The sequence below is a fragment of the Phalacrocorax carbo genome, chromosome 13, assembly GCF_963921805.1.
Source record: "Phalacrocorax carbo chromosome 13, bPhaCar2.1, whole genome shotgun sequence".
Lineage (NCBI taxonomy): Eukaryota > Metazoa > Chordata > Aves > Suliformes > Phalacrocoracidae > Phalacrocorax > Phalacrocorax carbo.
This window is the reverse complement of record NC_087525.1, coordinates 11,899,937-11,919,722: the sequence shown is the minus strand read 5'-3', so window position 1 is coordinate 11,919,722 and position 19,786 is coordinate 11,899,937. Positions and strand designations below refer to the sequence as shown.

At 42.1% G+C, this 19,786-nt stretch overlaps 1 protein-coding gene across 1 annotated transcript in view; it reads right to left on the bottom strand.

The window, feature by feature from the left end:
• Positions 1-11,867: 11,867 nt before the first annotated feature.
• The window catches only part of OGDHL (oxoglutarate dehydrogenase L), a 55,175-nt gene continuing 47,256 nt past the window's right edge, over positions 11,868-19,786 (bottom strand). Inside the window, exons 19-23 of the mRNA XM_064464844.1 lie at positions 19,068-19,193; positions 18,378-18,450; positions 16,148-16,311; positions 15,399-15,553; positions 11,868-14,627 (exon numbers count right to left, since the gene is read on the bottom strand). Of these exons, the coding sequence (XP_064320914.1) occupies positions 14,504-14,627; positions 15,399-15,553; positions 16,148-16,311; positions 18,378-18,450; positions 19,068-19,193 (642 nt within the window). The 3' untranslated portion in view covers positions 11,868-14,503. The remainder of the gene's footprint in view (positions 14,628-15,398; positions 15,554-16,147; positions 16,312-18,377; positions 18,451-19,067; positions 19,194-19,786) is intronic.

Genomic DNA, 19,786 nt, shown 5'->3' with positions numbered 1-19,786 from the left:
TTTAAATCTATGGGGGCCCAGGGAGAAGCACGTGGCATTTCTGTGTTGCTGGAATTGTATTATTGGCCAGTTCTTTTATTTCCCCAGTTCTGACTAATTTGCAACAACTCTATACAATGTACTGTAATAAACCCAAAAAGCACCTAATTCATCTAAACAAATCTGTGGGTCGAGAGAGGATTTTGTCCCTTCTGGTTTGATTCTCAGCTTCACAAAATCTCAAGTCTTTAACGTCCTGAGGAATTGAATTATGTGAAATGAATTATGCGTCAATGAACAATTGGGTTATCAAGGTTGTTCACTTAACGTTCCAGCTGTTCTATAGCACCATCTTAACGTTTATTGGAGATTTCTTTTCAATTTAGTCTTATTCCATGGTACTTACAAATAAATGCATTGCATTTCTTGCGGCTGCTGTGCCAGTTAATAGCAAATACAAGTACATAATGAATTTCTTGCCTTTTACAGCTAGAACTAGAAATGACAGAGGGTGGAGGCTTCATTCAAAGGGGATCCATTATTGTAATAATAGTGAAGCCAGAGATTAAACCTGATAGGATTTGTGGGGAGTTTTGTACAGCGTTTAACTACATTAACACTATTTTTTGCTCCTTGCCCTCAAAAGTGCTAAAACTTAGATACACTCAGAGTTCACAGGAAACCAACCAAATACAATATTGGCCACTGCTTCTTTGCCCTTTTCCATCTGTCCTGCAGGTAGAAGGGCATCGTCTTACTCTGGAAGAGATACCAGACTGGAGCACTGCAGAGCTGGCGGTCAGCTGGGAGACAGTATTTTGTGGCAACGTTAATGACCTGGATTTTGGCAAGTACAGAGGTTCACTCATCGCAGTCTCTCACTGAAAGCACTTACATTTTGAAAAGAGCCCTTCCTAAGGCATAAACAGGCCAGGTTCTGTCAACGTCAACACTTTTAAGCTCTGCGCTTCTTTATATTTGAGGCAGTTTGAAGGGCACAGCCAAAAGAGAGGATGGTTTGGGAGTTAAGGCCATGCTTGGGAGAGCGCCGTTCGGGGCCTTCCCACGTGCACCAGCACACAGTCACAAGAAAACCTGCTAGGTTTCAGTCCACAGGGGTATCTGGACATCCTTTTGCTTTCAAAATAGCAAATATTTTTCTTTGCTTGGGCCTTTGTTTCTTTCAGTTTTCTGTCTCCCCCTCTTCCCCCCAGCAAACATAGATAATACCATTTCAGTGCCTTGCAGAGAGTAATTTTTTTTAATCATTTTTTTGCTGCAGGTCAGACAAGGAATTCAGGGTTCAAGTTTTCTCAGCTCCTGTGCAAGTGGCTTCCAGAGAAAGGCTGAAAGCCACTGCCTCTTGCCTCCCCACTTTTCAACAGCCTCTCCAGCGCTGGGGGCAGGAGTTGTGGAGCCAAAGCAGAAAATTGACCACGGATAGTGGCATTTACAGCACGACAGCTTGGTTGCTTCCACCCTCCTGGAAGGAAGGCAGACAGGCCAGGAACTGGAAGGTACCAACTGGAAATGTCTTTCAAGAAAATATATCTCTTTTTTTCTGTCCCAGCCCTAGACCCACGCTAGACAGCGAAGTCCTGGCTAAGAGGCCATGCTACTCCCTGCCGAACCACCCGCACTGCTGCATTCACTTCTTGCTGTTTCAATTCCAGACCAAAGCTGAATCAATCTCAGACGACACAGCTAACCAGGGTAGAGCCAAGCTGAGGCCAAGTGCTGCGGGGGAGAACACAAAGGAATATAGATGCTAAGATAAGAAGTAGAAATGTAAAATAATAAATTTACTTGCATATATTTTGTAAGTTGTGGTTTTCTCCTTTAGGAGGTGTTAGCAAGTAGGATCCACTTTGCGAAGAAGCCAGAAAAGCAGTGTTAAATGCTTACGGATTTACAGGGACCCACTCCCTTTTCCCTTGGTTTTCTGTCAGACAATTTACTTGCATTACAAAGGCCTTAGAAATCTCAGGGTACAGTTGGTTCTTTACACTTTTACGTCTCTTAATGAAGCTCTAGGTAATCTTACTTGTTACACCCATGTGTCAACCAAATAAGAATATACTGCCTTGTCCAGAACCAGTCAGATGTGACCAGCCTGAATATTACAAATTCATGTAGAACTGCAACCTGCATGTAGTTCTAATAATTTTACTTTAATTAAAAGAAGAATGAAACTCCTGGCTTTCATTCTTTCAACTTTTTGAAATTATTATCTTTGGCATAGGAAACTTCCTAAGTCATTAATAGCTGATGATCAGCCCACACGTATTCATGCAGATGTGCCAGATCCCCTCTTCTCTTGGCCACAAATGCCCCAGAGAACATTCGTGCATCATCAGGCACAGCCCAAAGGTACAGAAGGAAAGAAGCTGGCATAGCTGTAAGGACAGGATTAAAGCTGGCTGGGTGTTAGCACAACTGATATTCCAGATATCTCAAAAGTAATGCCGCCTTTTCCTGTCTATTTCCACCACCCCCCCAATAACTAGAGTATGAATCTTCTTTTTTGCTTCTGATGTGGCAAGATAGACTCTCAACCTCAGCTTAATTTTAAAAAACAGTTCTGATTCAGGTAAATTCAGCAGTTTGCAAATAATCATATACCAGAACGCGGGTACCCTGAGCAATTTTCGGTTTGGCCTATAATTAGTTACGAAAGAAAGAAGCGGTTAGCCTTTGCATCCTAACGGAGCGGTGTGAACAAAGAAACAGCGTCTGCTGAGGCTCAGGAGCGCTAGGCAGCAAAGCTGCAGCTTCTAGTGCGGCTGCAGGAGAGGCAGGCTGCCCAGCATAAAACCAAAGACAAAGAAATCCTACCACTCGTATCTCCTATCAGCTGTAACCTGCAGGGAGATAGCTGTAGTTACAGATAACCAAACCACATTTATGGGGATGCCGATCCAACACAAAGCAACGTTACTGCTATGCCCAAAGACGGTCCCCTTACCAACGACCTACAGATGACAGAGGCATTAAACCAATAATATTCTTTAGTGAGAAAAAAAAATAGTTACAGTCGAGCGAAGCAGAAACTGTACTGTCCCTTTAGAAGACTCAAAATTTTTGCTTCCTACAACGCTGATATAACAAGATTAGAAAAGTGAAAACATTCAGGCTGAACCACATTGAGAAGATCAACACAATTAAGCTTGGCACGGATACCGAAGGCACTTTCTGCAGCAGACGTGCACGTGACAGCAGCTGCCGCCCCGCTCTACTTGTGCCCCGGACAGCAGCGAGTTAGTTCACACCTTGCTGCGGCCCTGAGCTGTAGCTCCTGGGCAGGCGGCCCTGCACCCCGCCCCAGCCCCAGCCTCCTGCTCCAGCGTAGCCCTCGGCACGGAGCGGGACCTTAAACAGCCCGCCCTACTGCGTTTGTCAGCGTGACACCAACAAACGGCTCCCTGCTCTGGCAGCAAATTGTTTATTGGCCTCTTAGGTAAATGCAAATTAATTAGACTAAGCTAGTTTAAATAATGTTAGTTCTGGACAGAATTTACTCCCCTGAATAGAAGACTAAACTCCCCAGACCTCCCGAGCACGGAATGCCGTGAACATCAATGGAAACACTCCAGGCAGATGAACTCACCAGTGTGACTGATTTATTATTTAAAAAAAAAAAACGTTTTAGTTTTGCTGTGTTCAGCACCCTCTGTAACATCACTCTGCGGACATTTCTGACATACCTCCAGGTCCGAATGCCAGCAGTTCTGTAGGGAGATATTAAGCCTTAACAGATCAACGTGTTTAGCTGGAATAAATACAAATGAGCTTTGAGGAACACAACGCTTCAGGTCTAAAAGAGAAGTAGCAAACTTCAAGACAAGTAAGGGTTGAGAACAACTGCTCTGACTTTGCTTTAGAGTAATATTATAACCAAATTGTGAAAGACCAGAGACGGATGAGAAAAGATTTTTATTATGACAGTGAGATATCTTCCAGCGAGATAAAAAATTAGGTCCATCATATGTTTTGAACACAGCCAGCTAGAATGCACAAAGAGATCTCAGGCCCCATTACTGTGCTTTTGTTACAGAAGGGAAAAATAAATACAAATTTGAGGTAGCCCTTTCAGTTCAGTACCTGTCCCCAAAAAACAGTACCTGCGATTAGTTGCCACGGCGAGAGCAGGCAGCTGGATATCTGAAGGCACTGTAGCAGCCACTTGGACAAAGGCATTTAATTTTTTATAGGTGAAATAACCACTTTCTTCCTCAAAGTATCCCTCATTTTTAAGAGGATTATCTGCCCCACAGATAATCATGGCCATTTGAGAACTGAACCAAGCCCGCAAGTCCTCTCTACAGTGACTTTCATCCAGACTATTGTGATAAAGTCAAATCAGGAGCAAGAAAACAGCAGCGGCAAATTATTCCAGTAGTAATGCCAACTAAATTGCTGTGCAGCTTTTATGGTTTGACTAATTGTCTCATTAAGACACATTTCTGATCACTGAAATGGATCTCAAGTATTTTTAATCACTGAAAAAATTGTACCGCTAAGAGCCTCTCTCCCTCCTATCCTCGGCACTATTTGCAACGGGAAACACACAAAGGCTCCTGTTGATTGGAGCCCCACTGCGGCACAGTTGGCAGTCAAATGGGACTAATGGCACAATAACACAATATAACTAAAATAGTTCGCCTTTTAGAGTAACAATCTCTTATAACATGATTAACCTCTATCACACGCGTTTCCTTATGTTTTGCAAATGGCTCCAAAAATCTGACTATTTTTCCACTAATTTCTTCAAAAGGGGAGGGAAAATACAAAAATCGTTAGCTATCAAGAAACAAATTAACAACACTCGATATGTTAAAAAAAGGTGAAAACAACCGCACTAAGCACCGGCTGCGCGGCTGTGTGGGACCCCGTCCGCTCCCCCTTGCAGACAGCACCTCCAAAGACCAGGTTTGTCACCTTGAAATGCAGGCACTTTACTGAAGCACTTTGTTTAGGAGCTGGCTTGCCCGAGGCTACTTCCGTAACTGATGGAGAGAGGCATCTCCACTTCTCTACTGAGTATAGACCGTAGGATCTCTGGGCTCCTAATCTAGGTACTCTTTTGGTGTTTGGCTGCAAACAACAACATTAAAAGAGAAGCAGCTTCCTCCTCATACGAGGAGCACATTTCAGAAGGAGCAAGCTGGCACTATCCCACACGCTACTGACATGCTCTTTACACTCTCAGCAAACAGGAAGATTTTGCTCTTGGCCATCCCTCCCAGTGGCTGCACCAGCCATATATTGCAACATTTCCCCTTACAAGAGTTGTAGGTGTTTATCCCATATGTTATAATATTAAAGACAGCAGCCACTTAATGTTCAAGTAGCTCATTCTCAGAAGCCTAATGCAAAAGCAGCACAGGTATTGCTCGGAGAGATGTGCGCTCTTATGGTGGCCAGTCTGATCAAAAAATCCTGCGGAGGCCTAGGAGGTCTTTTGTGGAGATGGAAGCGATGCATGGGAGGGAAATCACTCCCTACAGACACCTGAGAAGAGTTGAAAAGATCCGATTTATTCTCAGACATGTTCTGCTTGTTTTAAAGTGACTGTACGATGGTAATCATCAGCTTCCCATGTGTGCACTTCTGATTGTGTACTTGGGAAAATAAAGCAACATAAGCCGATATCGGCACGGCTCTCAGAAAACAGTTTAAGCTTCATTAGAGGAACAAAGTTGAATTATTTGAATAGTTGGGGGGGGGGGGGGGGGGTTAAATATCAGTGATACATAGTTAAATTTCCTTCCTGTTCATTTTGCATATTGGCCATCCAGTAACACGCTATTAGACATGGCAGCACTAAGAACTTCTGCGCATCGTTTTTACATATTAAGAGAAAGTCTGTGACAGAATCACTTTGCAGTCCGTAGGAAATGACTCCTCCATCCCCCTCATCTGAAATGGAGATAACAGCCTGGAGTCACAGAGATCTTGTGTTCCACAAAGCATTTTCCAATTCTGCAGTAAAAAGTGCTGTACAGCTAGTTGTCTGGCAGCCCACAATTAGTGCAGGGAAGTGCTTTATTCCATTAAGTTCTTTTTTATTAGAATAATTTCTTTTTTTCAGCTTAAAAGGGAGGGAACAAAGCGATACTTCTGTCTTTAACGGTTGCCTTAAACTGTCCAGATTTCTTTTGGTATTTTAAGGCATTTTTGTTTAAAGTGTTGAGAACATTCCCTCTCAATGCCCGCAAGTGTGATGAGAGGAAAACAGCCCAAGAGAATACATGCAGGCTTCTTCTGCTCTGTCAAGGCACTTATTTACAAGGCTCATAACTCAGTAGGGGTTCATTCAAGTGAGAGACAAGATGCATTACTAATTTAAGACGAATCTGAAACGTGGCCATTCCCTTGCTACAACTTTCGGGTTTGATCAGTTCTGTAAGGCGGTTTTAAGGAAAGACAGGGTTGTTCTGCACCCACACATAGGCACTCTTCAGACCCATAAATATTTGCTCGCATACCTGCGTAAGGTGTATATGTAAATGTACCCAGGAAGGCACCCACCAAGGTCGTATAAAGTATAGCCAGAAATATTACAAGTTAGTGGTCTTTGCCGTAGGCGTTGGAGTTAATTCTGAAGAACAGAATATGCTACAGAGAGCTCTGTTTACTTCCCTTTGGGCTTTGTTACAGAGATGGGTACAACAAAGTTATGCAGAACTTCGTAAATCTATTGCGCTCACGAGCTGCGCAATATTGTGCTTAGTATGAAAAACACAGTTTTACTGATAAGTCTAATGAGGGGCCTGAGGGCTGTGATAAAGGCCTAAGGGAAAAAAGCAAGAAAGCAAAAATAATCCCACTTCATGTGGCCTGTCCCTAATTTTTTAACGCACATAAATATCAGAACAGTGATGCTGAAGAGAAGGAAAAATACCAGATTTATATTTTCTTTTGCTGACAGTCCCTGCAGAAGCTATTTATGTGCAGTCATATACTGGCGTGTATACTGAGATATATTTTCCTGAAGCCTGTAGTTTTGTCTGAGCAACAGCTTCAGAATATGTGTGTGTGTGTAAATAAATTTTAAAATGCCTGGTTTATAATGAGAAAGGTGTATTGTGGGATAAATATTGCAGAGCACATTAAATAAACATGGTCACATATGACCAGGTATCTATTAAATGAGCACATCACAGGAGAAGTTAATTATCTAAGAGCGTAACTAGGAACCATTTAGAATCACCGGAGATTAAGCTGCTTTATTTCTGTTTATCTTTCCTTCTGAATGGGCAGTAGGTTGTTGCAATGAAGAGTCCCAAAGCAACACGAAGCTTCAGCTCTTCATCATCTCGAAGACAACAAAGTTTTGTCAACAATAGTTTGAAGTTCTGATAAGTTCCTCAAAGTAATTTTGTGCAAAATCTGCTGGCACAAAACAGTATTTAAGATGTAAAGGTGCAAAATATTTACAGTTCTTTTGATATCTTAGGCTGCTGAGCAGAAGGAAGACAATTTACATGGTGTACTTTATGTATCTGTAGTTCTCTCGTATAACGCACCCCCAAAAAAAGTACACACAGACTTCTGCAAAAACGATTGTTAGTGTCAGAGACTAATATCCCAGGGGTAAGACAGAACTCTACTATATTAGTAATATTTTTCTAGACTTGAAAAGTTATTGTGTTTCAGTCCACATCCAAAAATATTAATTCTGATGGAATTTGATTTTTCTTGGGCCATGAAATTCATGAAGAAAACTGTTCACTACTCATCCCATACAACTTAACATTGCAAACACTGTTCAGTTAAGGATGTTTGTGCAAACCGCTCTAGCACAAAGAAAACTGATGAAGGATTTAATCACATAAAGATTCTTGAAGGCAAGATAAAGCCAATCCCTTTAAATTACTCAAGTACTGCTTAAACCCTGTAATTAACATATAGTAATAAATATTTCAGCTTTAGCAAGCCTATCGGGAGCAGTTTGTTAAATGTTTATTTCTAGTCACGGGGAATTATGTACCATCATTTTGTCATGTTCTGTATTGGACGATTTTATTTTATCCTATTTTATCCGCAGCAGCGGAGACACTCGTTGGGGAAATACACTCTTTCCTCAAATGAGGAGAAACATACTCTTTCTTCAAATGTGTTTTGCTTTTTACTAATTAAGCTTACCCTTGCAAAGTCCTGGCCAGCACACAGTGATGGTTCACATTTATTTCAGGCCTCTCCTGTGGAACTGACTCGCTACAGACACAGGAGCTTTGCTGGAAACCCCAGCAAGACCACCCAAGGGTCACTGCCGGAGTGACCTCGCAACCTGGGCGAGGCCAGTCTGGGGGACCGGCGAGAAGCACCGAGCTCTCCTCTACGGCACAGCCAAGCCCCAGGCAGAGGATACCGGGGTGCGTTTTCAGGCACCTTCTAACACAACCTGCACTTTGTCCTGGGTAGCACCACAGGTGCAGGGAGGGATCTGTGAGTCCAGTACACTTCCCAGGCAACACCACCACCCTTCAGCCAAGTCCCTGTGCAGACAGCTATGGGCTATTGAATAGGAAGTAAAGATTTCCACAACAGAAATTCTATTTCAGTGTTTCACGCAGCATCTTTAGTGATGACTACAACTGTTTTCCCCTCTAAACAAATTAGATCTCCATTTACCATTAATGACAGCATCGCTTAAATATCACAAAGGAACTGTCTGGTGTGCTTATTAATAATTGAAAACTTTTAAGAACTCTGTGGAACATTTTCAATCAAAGCTAATAAATCTCTAAAATATTATTTTTCCTCAATATTTTTTCCTTTGGTTCTTTTATTCCTTTTGGATATTAGGCTATGTTTTAAATAATAGCATTAAGAAAAGCACAATCTGAAATAAGAGTTGAGAAGTATCTACAATCAGAAATGGTTTCAATGCTTAAAAAATATAAAGGCAAGAATTAGTAAAGAGGCAATATTCACCTTCTCGCAAGTATGCTGAATTTCTATTTCAGCCTGCATGCTGTTTCCTGATACCTTACACTGATGATTAAGAAAATGTACCCACTTAATCCCTGTCCTTGTTCTGCATAAACATGAATAAAAACCTTTCGGCGATCATTTTTTAATCAGTAGAGCCCATCAAATCAAGACTCCTCTTGCTACACAATTGGACTTTGCAGAACTACTAATTGACCAAAGGGAACAAAAAAAAAATACCCAAAACTTTTTGATCAGAACTAATAGAAACCTTGAATGCCTTCTGCCATTTAAAGCTTCATGTTGGAGTTACTCTACTCAGTGACTTTTACTCCCCAAGAATAATGGGAAAGATACACACAAAATTACCCTTATCTGCAGGGATTTTTTTGGTGTACTGTAGCAGCCCATGCTCTCATCAGCACAGCAAGGTTGTACGACAGGTACTGATCAAAGCTCCCGGACCTGCGCGCTTGCCCACAGGACGCGGGAAGAGCAGCGCCCAGTGCCTGTCCCGCCCAGCAGACCCTGCCTGGGGACGGCGGCTGCAGCCCGCACGTCATTCCTCACCTCCACCCACAGAAGGAAAAAGGATTTTTAAAGGGTTTGTTTTGTTGTGGTTCTTTTTTTTTTTTTTAACAAAACAAGCATTTCTCTCCCATCTTTCACTCAAAGGGTTCCTCAGCTTTTCCAAAGAAACCTCATACTTGCGCTGCAAATGGCAGTAATTATACATCCTCAGCAGCTTTTACCAGTTGTTTCCATCAGAAATCCCCAGCCACACTGTGAGGTTTTCTCTAGGCCTTGCAGTCCTCAGAAGCTCTGGTAATAATTCGAAGAGCAGCGTCCCTCTCACCCCGAGGGCAGGGTGAGGCACTCGTGCCCAGTTCCCCAGCAGCCATGTCTCTTACCTGTCCATAGAAAGCAGCTGGGAGCCTACGGCCGCCTTTCCCTCTGGAGCCTTTCCCAGCAGCCACCCTCAGCCTCCTTTGCTGCGGTTTAACTCCGTAACTCCTGTCCTTCCTCCAGCAGGAACAGCCAGCAATGTGCCACAGAGGCCCACGCAGGGAGCGCTGCAGGTGCCAGGGCCCAGCCACAGCCCTCCGCTCTGGGGAAAACAAGGTGATGCCAAGGAGATACGTGATGGGCCAGCTGGGACTAAACCCACGGCTTTTAATGAGTTAACCACAGGCAGCATTTGCTTGGCCACCCCCACCAGCCATAATTAAGCAGTCACCTGTGCTGGGTAACTCATTAGCCTGGCAGGTGCTCTGGCAGACCCCACGGCCCAGCACCAACCTGAGCGGCTGCCTGTAAAATTAAAACATACTGAATTCACCAAACCAACACACAAGACAATAGGAGACTTATTTTTTTTCCTCCATCTTTGACCAGACTTGTTAACTTTACAAAGATATTTCACCTGCTTTTAGGGATTTTCTTTTAGTGCACCTCTATTTCATGTACCACTGGCAGAAAGCTACAGTGAGCAACAATAGTCTGTGACACCTGCATGGAGTTAACAGCAATCAAGAAGACTGATCTTTTTTGACACTTTTTTTTGTGCGTGCGCGCACACGTGTGTGTAGAGCAGAGGTTTCGAAGTTTTTGTTTTGTTATCAGCAGCAGGGCTTATTCCCAACTCTGTATCAAAGGCACCTGGTCTGCTGTTTGTGCACCAAGGGAAGAGCTACCAGAGCTCTTAAGACAGCGGCCAGACAGGCCAGCCAAGGAGTTCTTAAAAAAAAACCCAACCCAACTCCAACAAAAGAGAAACAAACACCACCACCCCAACACACACACTTTCATCCACTTGGTTCAAACAATGCGTACTCATTCCTGTTTCTTGTCTAGTCCCTTGCATTAATTTTTACCTCCTAGAACAAGCAGAATGGTTCCCTTTCCAGAGAACAGGTTACTCCTTCGCTCTGCAGACTGATGCCAACTGTACCATGGGCAGGGCAAAGGTTTCCACCAAGCACACCCCTGCTGCTAGCGCAGTTTGTCAGGAAGCTACTAGGAAACAAAAATAATTCTGTGACAGAAGCTGTCTTAGCAAGTCTTTTGCTGTTGCGGGCATGCATGATGTGGTATCTCACCGCAAACACGATGAATTAAATCGATTCTAACATTTGCTGTTTCTTCCTTCTGAGTCACAAAGCTGTGATTTGAATTTCAGTGCACACTACCTGCAGAAGGAGCTTCGGTCCTTTTCAGACACTCTACAAAGATTATCTGATTGCTATTTAGTACGTAAGAAGTATTTAACTTGTCAGCCAGTTCTAACAAAGTATTTGTTTTCTGTGAGATCACAGAGATATTCTTAACCTGGTTTAAAGCTGCCATTACAGAAACTTGCATTCGTTGTTGGTAACGCACCCATTTAACGTGCATCAATTTAAGAACTCTCTGTAAGAGTTTTTTATTCCAGGGGCCTCATTGAAGAAAAGCAGCAGAATTCTGCAAATAAGTATAATCTATGTATTTAGCAATTTATAAGGCTTTAGTAGCTTTTGAACATTTACTATCTGAAAGTGCAGGCAACAGGAAAAGTAATGCAGTAGAAACACATGTTGAGCCAACATGTTTAGAGAAATTAATTCCAGTGTTTAGAAATTAGAGAAGTTAATTCCAGCCTAGTTCCAGTATTTTAAAAATTCTGCTTGAAATCAAAATGTGTTCACTTATTACCTTAAAAAATTAGGACAGAATAAAACAAAATATTCTAATATAACCTCAATGCTATTACTACTTTTAACCCAATGGTTTTGAATAATTATCTTTTTCTAGTCCAAATGCTGTCTCTCTCGCTGCTACTATATTTAAACAAACCACTACTGAGGAAACAAACAGAAAATGGGAAAATGAGCTGCCCTAGCGCTCTTACGAATGGGATGCTAATGCCAGCACTCAAAGGAGAAACTGTCAAAAAGAACAGCCATAACAGAGAATTTCATTCTTACATATTTTTATTTTACTGGTTTTTACATTCTTTGATGGAATTTTTATGCAACTATTATGCCACAATCTACAATACACAATGAAAATGGAAACCTGTCATTTACCACTTACATTTCTATGTTAATTTTGTTTTTTACCTCTGCATATACTGTGGCACAAGTGCATTTATCATATTTCATGCAGCACTGACCTGCCTTATGCAAACTGAGAATACAATAAATGGTGCCAGCAATATTTAGCTGCACTCAATTCTTGCCACAGAAACAAACATTCATAAAAGCATTAAAATACTTCGGGTGATGGTTACTGCCTATCAGCTTAATGTTTTGAGCTGTAGAAATGGACAGAAGACAATCCTTGCTGCTGTCAACTGCAGTGCTTCCCAAGTTCATTAGGTTTCAAAGGACTGAATTAGTTTCACTGTTTCAATAAGAGAAAAAGCCCAAGGCAACCAGCCTGATTTGAAAGGATGCTACTGAGTTTCACGAACATTAGACTCAGTTTGGTTCTGAGGCCCATGGTAAGTACCTTAGCACATCAATTTTATGCTCTGACAGAAGGATTATTTTTTTCACCATCATGTTGTCTCCAGGCCAAATAAAGGGACAGCATAAGGCACACATATCCCCTCCTGGTAACCTGCTTGGACAAGTAGTACCTGATTGTAGCTAGAAGTTTTTAATACAGCTTTTTATTTTGATGAGGCAAGAAGCTTTCCAGCACCACTCGACTCTCAGAATCGGGCATAAACTGTCAAGCCTTATTATGTCACAGCCGGTAGAGCAGCAGCAGGGTAAAACTTACTGCCAAGAACACAGCTATGTCCCAGGAGCACAGGAACAGGGAATTCAGGACAGGGTATTGGAGATGGGGGTGAAGTCTCATCTATGTGTTTTCCAGTCACTTGTTATGACGTATCAGCAGATCTACCGTAACCCTCCAGGCACAGCGGGGCACAGGGCCCTTCTGCAGCTCGTTACTGCTTCCCGCTTCAACACAGGCATGCCCATTCCTCTGCATACTACACCACTTACTCTCTTAATTGAGCAGTTCCCTCTGCCAGCCAGCAGAAAGAAGGGGTCTCCTGCCACCACATAGTCTAGTGCTGCAGAAACCTGCAGTCACAAGGCTCACCCAGACCCAAGTTCTCCTGGGGCAGAGGAAACGTGACTTCTGACAACAAAAGCTCTTCTGTTAAGAGGGGAGAGGACCGCTGTGCCCACCTGCCTGCTAGCACTGTGGAGGAGGCTCAAGCAGCGGCACTCTGAGACCACCCTGCTGCACTGCTGCCCGGGAAGCCCAGCACTGTCTCCCGAGAAGTTCCCTGCTGTACATCAGCCGCCTTACACAGAGCCAGAGCTCTTAGAGGCAGTTCGCTTTTATGTCCATACTGAAAGTACGTGGCAATTGATATCCTAACTGACAAGTAAACACAAGGGACAAAAAAAATCAATTACTGCTTGTACAAAACTACAGCAGGTGCCTTTGGTCAATCAGCAACTGTTGCTTGCCCACTTTCCTCTTAACATAAAAAAGGGTGATTAAATCAGCAATTGCCACTTCGGAGTTGAATTAATATCAGCACAGAGAGGTGAGGCAGGGATTACAGAGAACCCACTACTTGTTGCACAAACACAGATTTCTCATCGAAACACAATCTTTTTAAGGATGCCACCAGGTCAGAGAAAAGCAGATCCTAGTAGTCTGGTGAGGGAAAGAGTGTGCATCCACAATGAGGATGTTCACAGGACCCCTCAGTTCCCTAAAACCACAGAGCATCAAAGCAGGCAGCCCAGGGAGTGGGAGCAATTGGTGCTGTCACCTCGTACTTTTGAAGTCATCTGATGCTGAATTCTCCTGCTGATCACCCACTGCTCTGTCAGCTGTGGTCCTGTGTAGACTTCGTCCCTCCTCAACTACCCCCAACAAAACTTTTCCTGGTCCCTTTTAGTTCTGCCTTCATCACCCTCCTCCACCTTACACCTAAGTGGTCCACACCACTTCTGTTATCACCCATCGTTTGGCAACTTTGTACTCTGACTCTCTATTTCCAGCCTCCTCCTCACATCACCAGGCTACCTTACCATCTCCTTCCAACAACCACGGCCAGTACATTTCTCTACCAAAGTCATCTATCAACTCTTCGCTTTTGGGTTTCATTACTCATCTCCAATATATCCAGAAATAACTGCCAACCATTTTCCTTGTAACAATCCATCTTGTATCCTTAGTGACTCATAAAAGTCCTCTCTTCTTTTTCAGGGATGTGCATAACTATCATGCTGTCCATGCCTGCTCTACTTACAGTAATTAGACAGTGCCCACAGACTGAGATTGGAGCCTCACTGAGCCAGACACTGCATCGTCAGATAGGAGACTCTCCTTGTGCCAAAAACGTCCCAATCTAAATAGACAAGTGATGAAAAAATGGTGGAAGCTAAGTTGGAATTTTTTTTCCCCCTTACAAACTGGGGAGCAAGGTGCAGATTACTGAAGTCAGCTGCTGGATCGTTTTATCTGCTAAAGCAAAAATACATAATTTCCAGTATTTTTCCCACTTTTTTGTCTTCTTTTGGATGCAGTGATTTGAGAGACTACTAGTCAGAGATGGGTCGGTGCCCTGCAGTTAGAATGTCTTTCCCTCAAAGGCCTCCAGGTTGAAAGCTGTATCCAAGAACCTTCTGAGCGACACCAGATGCGTGTTCTTGTTGCCTGTGGCAGCTGCAGCAGCAGGCTCTCGGCCAACATACCTTTGTGACAAAAAGAATTGGGCAGACGAATGAGGTGAGAAGAGAGACTATTTTGACACTAACAAGCATGAGAACATGTTGCTAAACGCATTCAAGTCAGCTTGGTAGATTTGGACATTTAATCATCAATCTTTCTTAAATAAAAATCAATCTAAGTTGCGCCATCAGTTACACCTTCTGGTCAGCTTCCCCCTCTTTTCACCCTCCCGTCAATATTAGGCTGTTTCTTCTCCTCCATCCCTCCCAGGGCAGCCAGCTACACTGTCTCATAATTAGATTAACTTGCTTTCGGCAATGAAGACACTCATTCCTTCGACAGCTGCATGGGCAGATCCTAGAGTCAATCATCTAAAATAAATGCCAAGGTACCCAGACTGAGCTCTTACAACAACTGTTTCCTCCAGATATCTAATATTTAGAGTGAAATTCTGAAAAAAGACAGAATCTCAGACAACAAGACAAAAATCCAGGATGGCTAAGTGCTGTGCTAAGTGGCAATAAATACAGAGCTAGTTGGTACGGGTTTTCTTTTAGAACTGCAAGGAGGAGCAAGATATACATGGTGTATTTGAGAAATAGTCATCTAGACTTTTCCCTCCTTCACCCAAGAACCCAAACTCAGAGGTTTTGATTTGTGAAGAACCCGACTTCCTTATGAACAGTATCCTCAAATCAGAAATGAATTTAAAAGGAAAAAAAAACCCAAACCAAGAAAATTTAAAAGGAAACAAATCAGCCCAGGAGATAGAACAATTGTTTAAAGTCTCATACCATATAGGTCGAGTGTGGTTCACAATAGTGCGGAAACGAGGTTTGACATAATCATAATATCCACTGTTTTTGTGTTCCTCCTGACACCAAACTAGATCAGCACTTGGATACTTCTCAAGTTCCTCTTTCAGCAGGTCAAAAGGGAACGGTGAGATCTGGAACGACAGCATATTAACTGGGAAAGCTTTCTCTTACATGGTGTTAGCCCCTGGTAGGAAAGCCTTTTACCTATTGGGTATTACAACCAACCATTGTAATTAACCATTTAGTACCTAAGGTGAGTCATATTTCTTTAATTGATTTCTTGCTGCCAGAAATTAATACACACATATTTTATAGTTGCACCAGTATGAACAGAAGTAGGTCATTGTCCAGATCTCCTGCATTTTGCACAGTTTTTCTAGCAAAGTAGCTGTGACAATACAAGTCCTTAATTAGTGAATGACACTATAGCTGCAAAATGTGCTATTCACAACATTTAAACCTAGCATATTTGATATACAAATTTAGGGGCCACCATACTGTAACCTTCACTTTGTTATGTCATTCTGGAAAAGACATCAAGCTTTCTGGATCTCATTGTCCAGGATATTATTGATGTGTTCCCTCCCCACATGGCCATGTCTTGTAAGATGCAAAGCGCTCTAAAAATGCTATCGCCATCCTTTCTGACAAGTGATGTCCATTTAAAAGCATGGGAACCCCTTGCTGAAAGTCTCCCCATCTTTCAGGATGATCAGGGAGCTCACCTGTTCAAGTCTGGTTATAGCTACTTGTTTCTCCAGGTCTTGATTCTTTCTCTCTTTCACAAGATCATAGTACACTTTTCCCGTGCAGAAAATCACTCGCTTGACCTCATGGGGTGCATGAGCTGCCAGCCCATTCTCAGGAATCACCCGTTGGAAAGTGGTACCTAGTTAGAGCACAAATTAGAAAAGCGTTCCCAGTGGAACTGACATTGTAATAAAGCAGCCCAGGAAACAGTCCTTTACTGAGCAACCAGCAGGTTGCAATGGTCACGGGGTTCTGCTGCCTCTCTAGCCCTACTTGCAGCAGTTTAGTTTCAAGAAGTTAAATGACTGTCAATGATCCACTCTTTCACACTTAACAGACGTAAACATATTAACAGTGGATTCTTTTTTAGCTTCGTGTTGTGCATTACAGGTTTAATTTTAAATTGATCGGATAGCTCACCTTTGCTTACAGTTTTTTTTTTCAGAGAAATTATCTGAAATTGAGTTTCTTCTTTCCAAGATTATCTCAACCGTGTAATACTAATATAGGCTTAGAAAATTTTAGAACATTTTTATAAAAAAGCATAGCACATATTCATAATGCAACTAAATCTGGCAACTCCAGAAATATTTACACAAGCACACACATTACTGCCATATATTTATGTGATTTAAACCTCTGTTTGAGAGCTAAAACAGCATTAGCCAAAGGAAGAATTAGCATAGCTCTGAGCCGTATGTATAAGTGACAAGATACAATTTCAGATGCATATCCTCACTGCTAGACATCTTTTCCCCGGTGATATCATCTCTCAGGAGAACAATTTGCTTGGGATACATGAAACTGGAAAAGGGCCTTGATGGTCTGAAAGATCCTTTTCTTTGCTCTCTTATATGATTGATTAGAACTATTCCCACATTAACCAACTGCAGGGTGGCAGACAGTGGCATGACCTCCCAGTCTGAATCAGCACACCCACTTACCAGGAGAATAAGCTCCTGTTTGAACCGTTTATCTTGGGGGGAGAAAAGCAGCAGCACAAACATATGAAAGAGGAACTGATTTATGTCAGAATTATCCTGTCTCACTGAACAGCAGAATTCATCATTAAAAAAGACTGCATCTGCGCTTCATTGGGTCAGCTGGAGTCAGCATCCCTCTCCTTCTCAGCTTTCTGTTAAAAACCAGAGCAAAAAGAGTTCGCTGACAGTCATCAATACTTTACTACTTGCTGTCCTCTTCGGCAGGAACATGGAAGTGTGTCCAAATTCAATGTTAATTAGGACTTTGGCCACTATTGAAGGTTAGCCTAAAGTAGAGGGGACTCCCAAGACAGAGTGACAAATCATAATCCCTACAGAATTTCTAATCTGACTCATTCTACAGAGCTTTTAAACAGTAATCAAACTAGCAAATGTCTTTGCTTGAGAAGCAAACTTCACTCACCTACAAAAAAGGAGATAATGCAATATTTAAGCATGCTTATACACTGTAACTTGCTTTTAAAAAACGGAGCAGTTATTTTTTTCTGACAGCAGTCAAGACACCCGCTAGAACTGGAGACAGACCCCCACACCTAGGCACACTCCCTCTCTCTCAGCAATTGCTTTAATCGCTTGCTCACTACATCTCACTGCATTTCCTCATGCCACTCTAACACGTTCTAACCAGTGCACGGCTAGTCAAATCACTCCAGGTTTTGGTATTACCTCTGCAGTCACTACACATCTCTTGGTGCTGATGGCATGCCAACAGCAGCTAAGATGGTAGCCTACAGCTCTGAACACACTGATCTCACTTTAGATCACTGGTGTGACATGGCAGTCCCAGAACGGAGTATTGTAGAAGAAATGGGCCCCTCATTCTTCCCGGTGGGCACAATGTGATTACTACCTATCCCTCACATCTGGCGGGGGTGGTACAAAGAACAATTTGATTTTTATATGAAGACAAAAAATGTGGAGGGACCTAATAGCATGTTGAGAGGAACATCCCTGCAGAGAAGGGAATGCGCTTTCCGCTGCCTTGAAGATAAATGGTTGGTTACAAGATAAGCCTGTTGAAATTAAGAATCCATACTTGAAAGCAGACTTTTCAGCAAAAGCCCGTGCTAGATCTCACTACAGCAGCTCCACAGAAATTATGCCAAAGGAAAAGGCAAACTCTTCAGAGCAGATTATTCATAGTCTGACGAGCAACTTGATATAGCTAATTATTTGTCCATAATACTTTAAGGTGACCTACCAGACACCATTTCATCAAAACTTGATTTAGCTTCTGGATGCCTCAGCAGTGACTTGGGTGTCAAAATAATCAGCTGTAAAACAGAAATTTTTCCAGCACTCAGGAGCTGCTTTATCTGCATTATTACATGTAACATTTGTAACATTGTTCATACAAAACCCTCAAACTGAATATGCTAGAGAGCAAATTAATGTGAATAGCAAACACAGTAAAATATTTTTCCTGTTTTGAAAGCCTAGGAAGTTTCAAAATTATTCAAAAGATTTGGGTAGTCCACGGCCTTTAAAGGTTCTCAAAAACCATTGCTCATGCTTCTCTTTGAGAACAAAATCAAATTGCAGGCTATGAACCAGTGAAACATCCAACAGCTGCATCTTAAGTTTTTGAAGTTCCAACAATTAGACGTGCGGATTATAGTTATGCAACCTGTTAGCTACATAGTGTCTTGACAAGCTCATCTGAAGGTCTGCACAGCCAGAAGGAAACAAAGCTGAAAATCAGGTTTTAGAACCCTACTAAGTCAGAGCTGAGTTTCATTCCATCCAATCAGTGACTTTGACCTGTGTTCAATTAAGGTCTTTCATCAGTGATTGTTATTCTTTTCAGCAGGATGTTATATGCAAACAAAGACCTCTCTTTATGTGAGGGTTAATACACTGACAGTAATCAAGTCCATTACAGTAACTTTACCGGTTTTCTGAATGGCAGCAAGATCTGTCTTCTGAGGACATGAAAGTAATTGGCTGGAGTTGAACAATTCACCACAATCCAGTTGCATTCATACAGCTGGGAAACTTCAAACTGCTCACTGAACTCCTGAGAGAGACATTAAAGGCATTAGAAAAATTTCTAAAAGATCAGAAAAAAAAGGCTTGAAAGCCATCCTTCTATTTCTGACTCTCAGCAACTCCCTTCCTCAAAAAACTTAATTAGCAGATCTCTGCTGAGATTTTATTATTAGCTAGGGAAGCAGCCCTGCAAATCATTCTCATCTGTTTCTGCTTCTTCCTAAAAAATGTATGCAAATAAAGGCAAAAATCTTCCATTAATTTCAGCAAGCTGGGAAGTCCAGGAAGGAAGAGTGAGGAGGACCAGGACTTCAGTAGGTAGAAGACACAAAATAGAACCCCTTTGAAAGAATCTTAAAACTCTAATTCATTTTTTGAGTGCATAGTTAACTCTCTCCCATTTTTTGTGGGTGTCCTGTCCTCTTATACTATTCTAATACTTAATTTTCATGTTTTCTATTTATGTGTTTTACAAATACAGGGTTTTAAAAATCCATATCTACCTACATATATCTATATAGGTGTAGGTACTATATAATCTCATTACAGAATGGTGCAACATCTAACACAATTTCCTGGCCCATGGTTTAAGCTTGTACCTTCCATGATAAAGTTTACAAC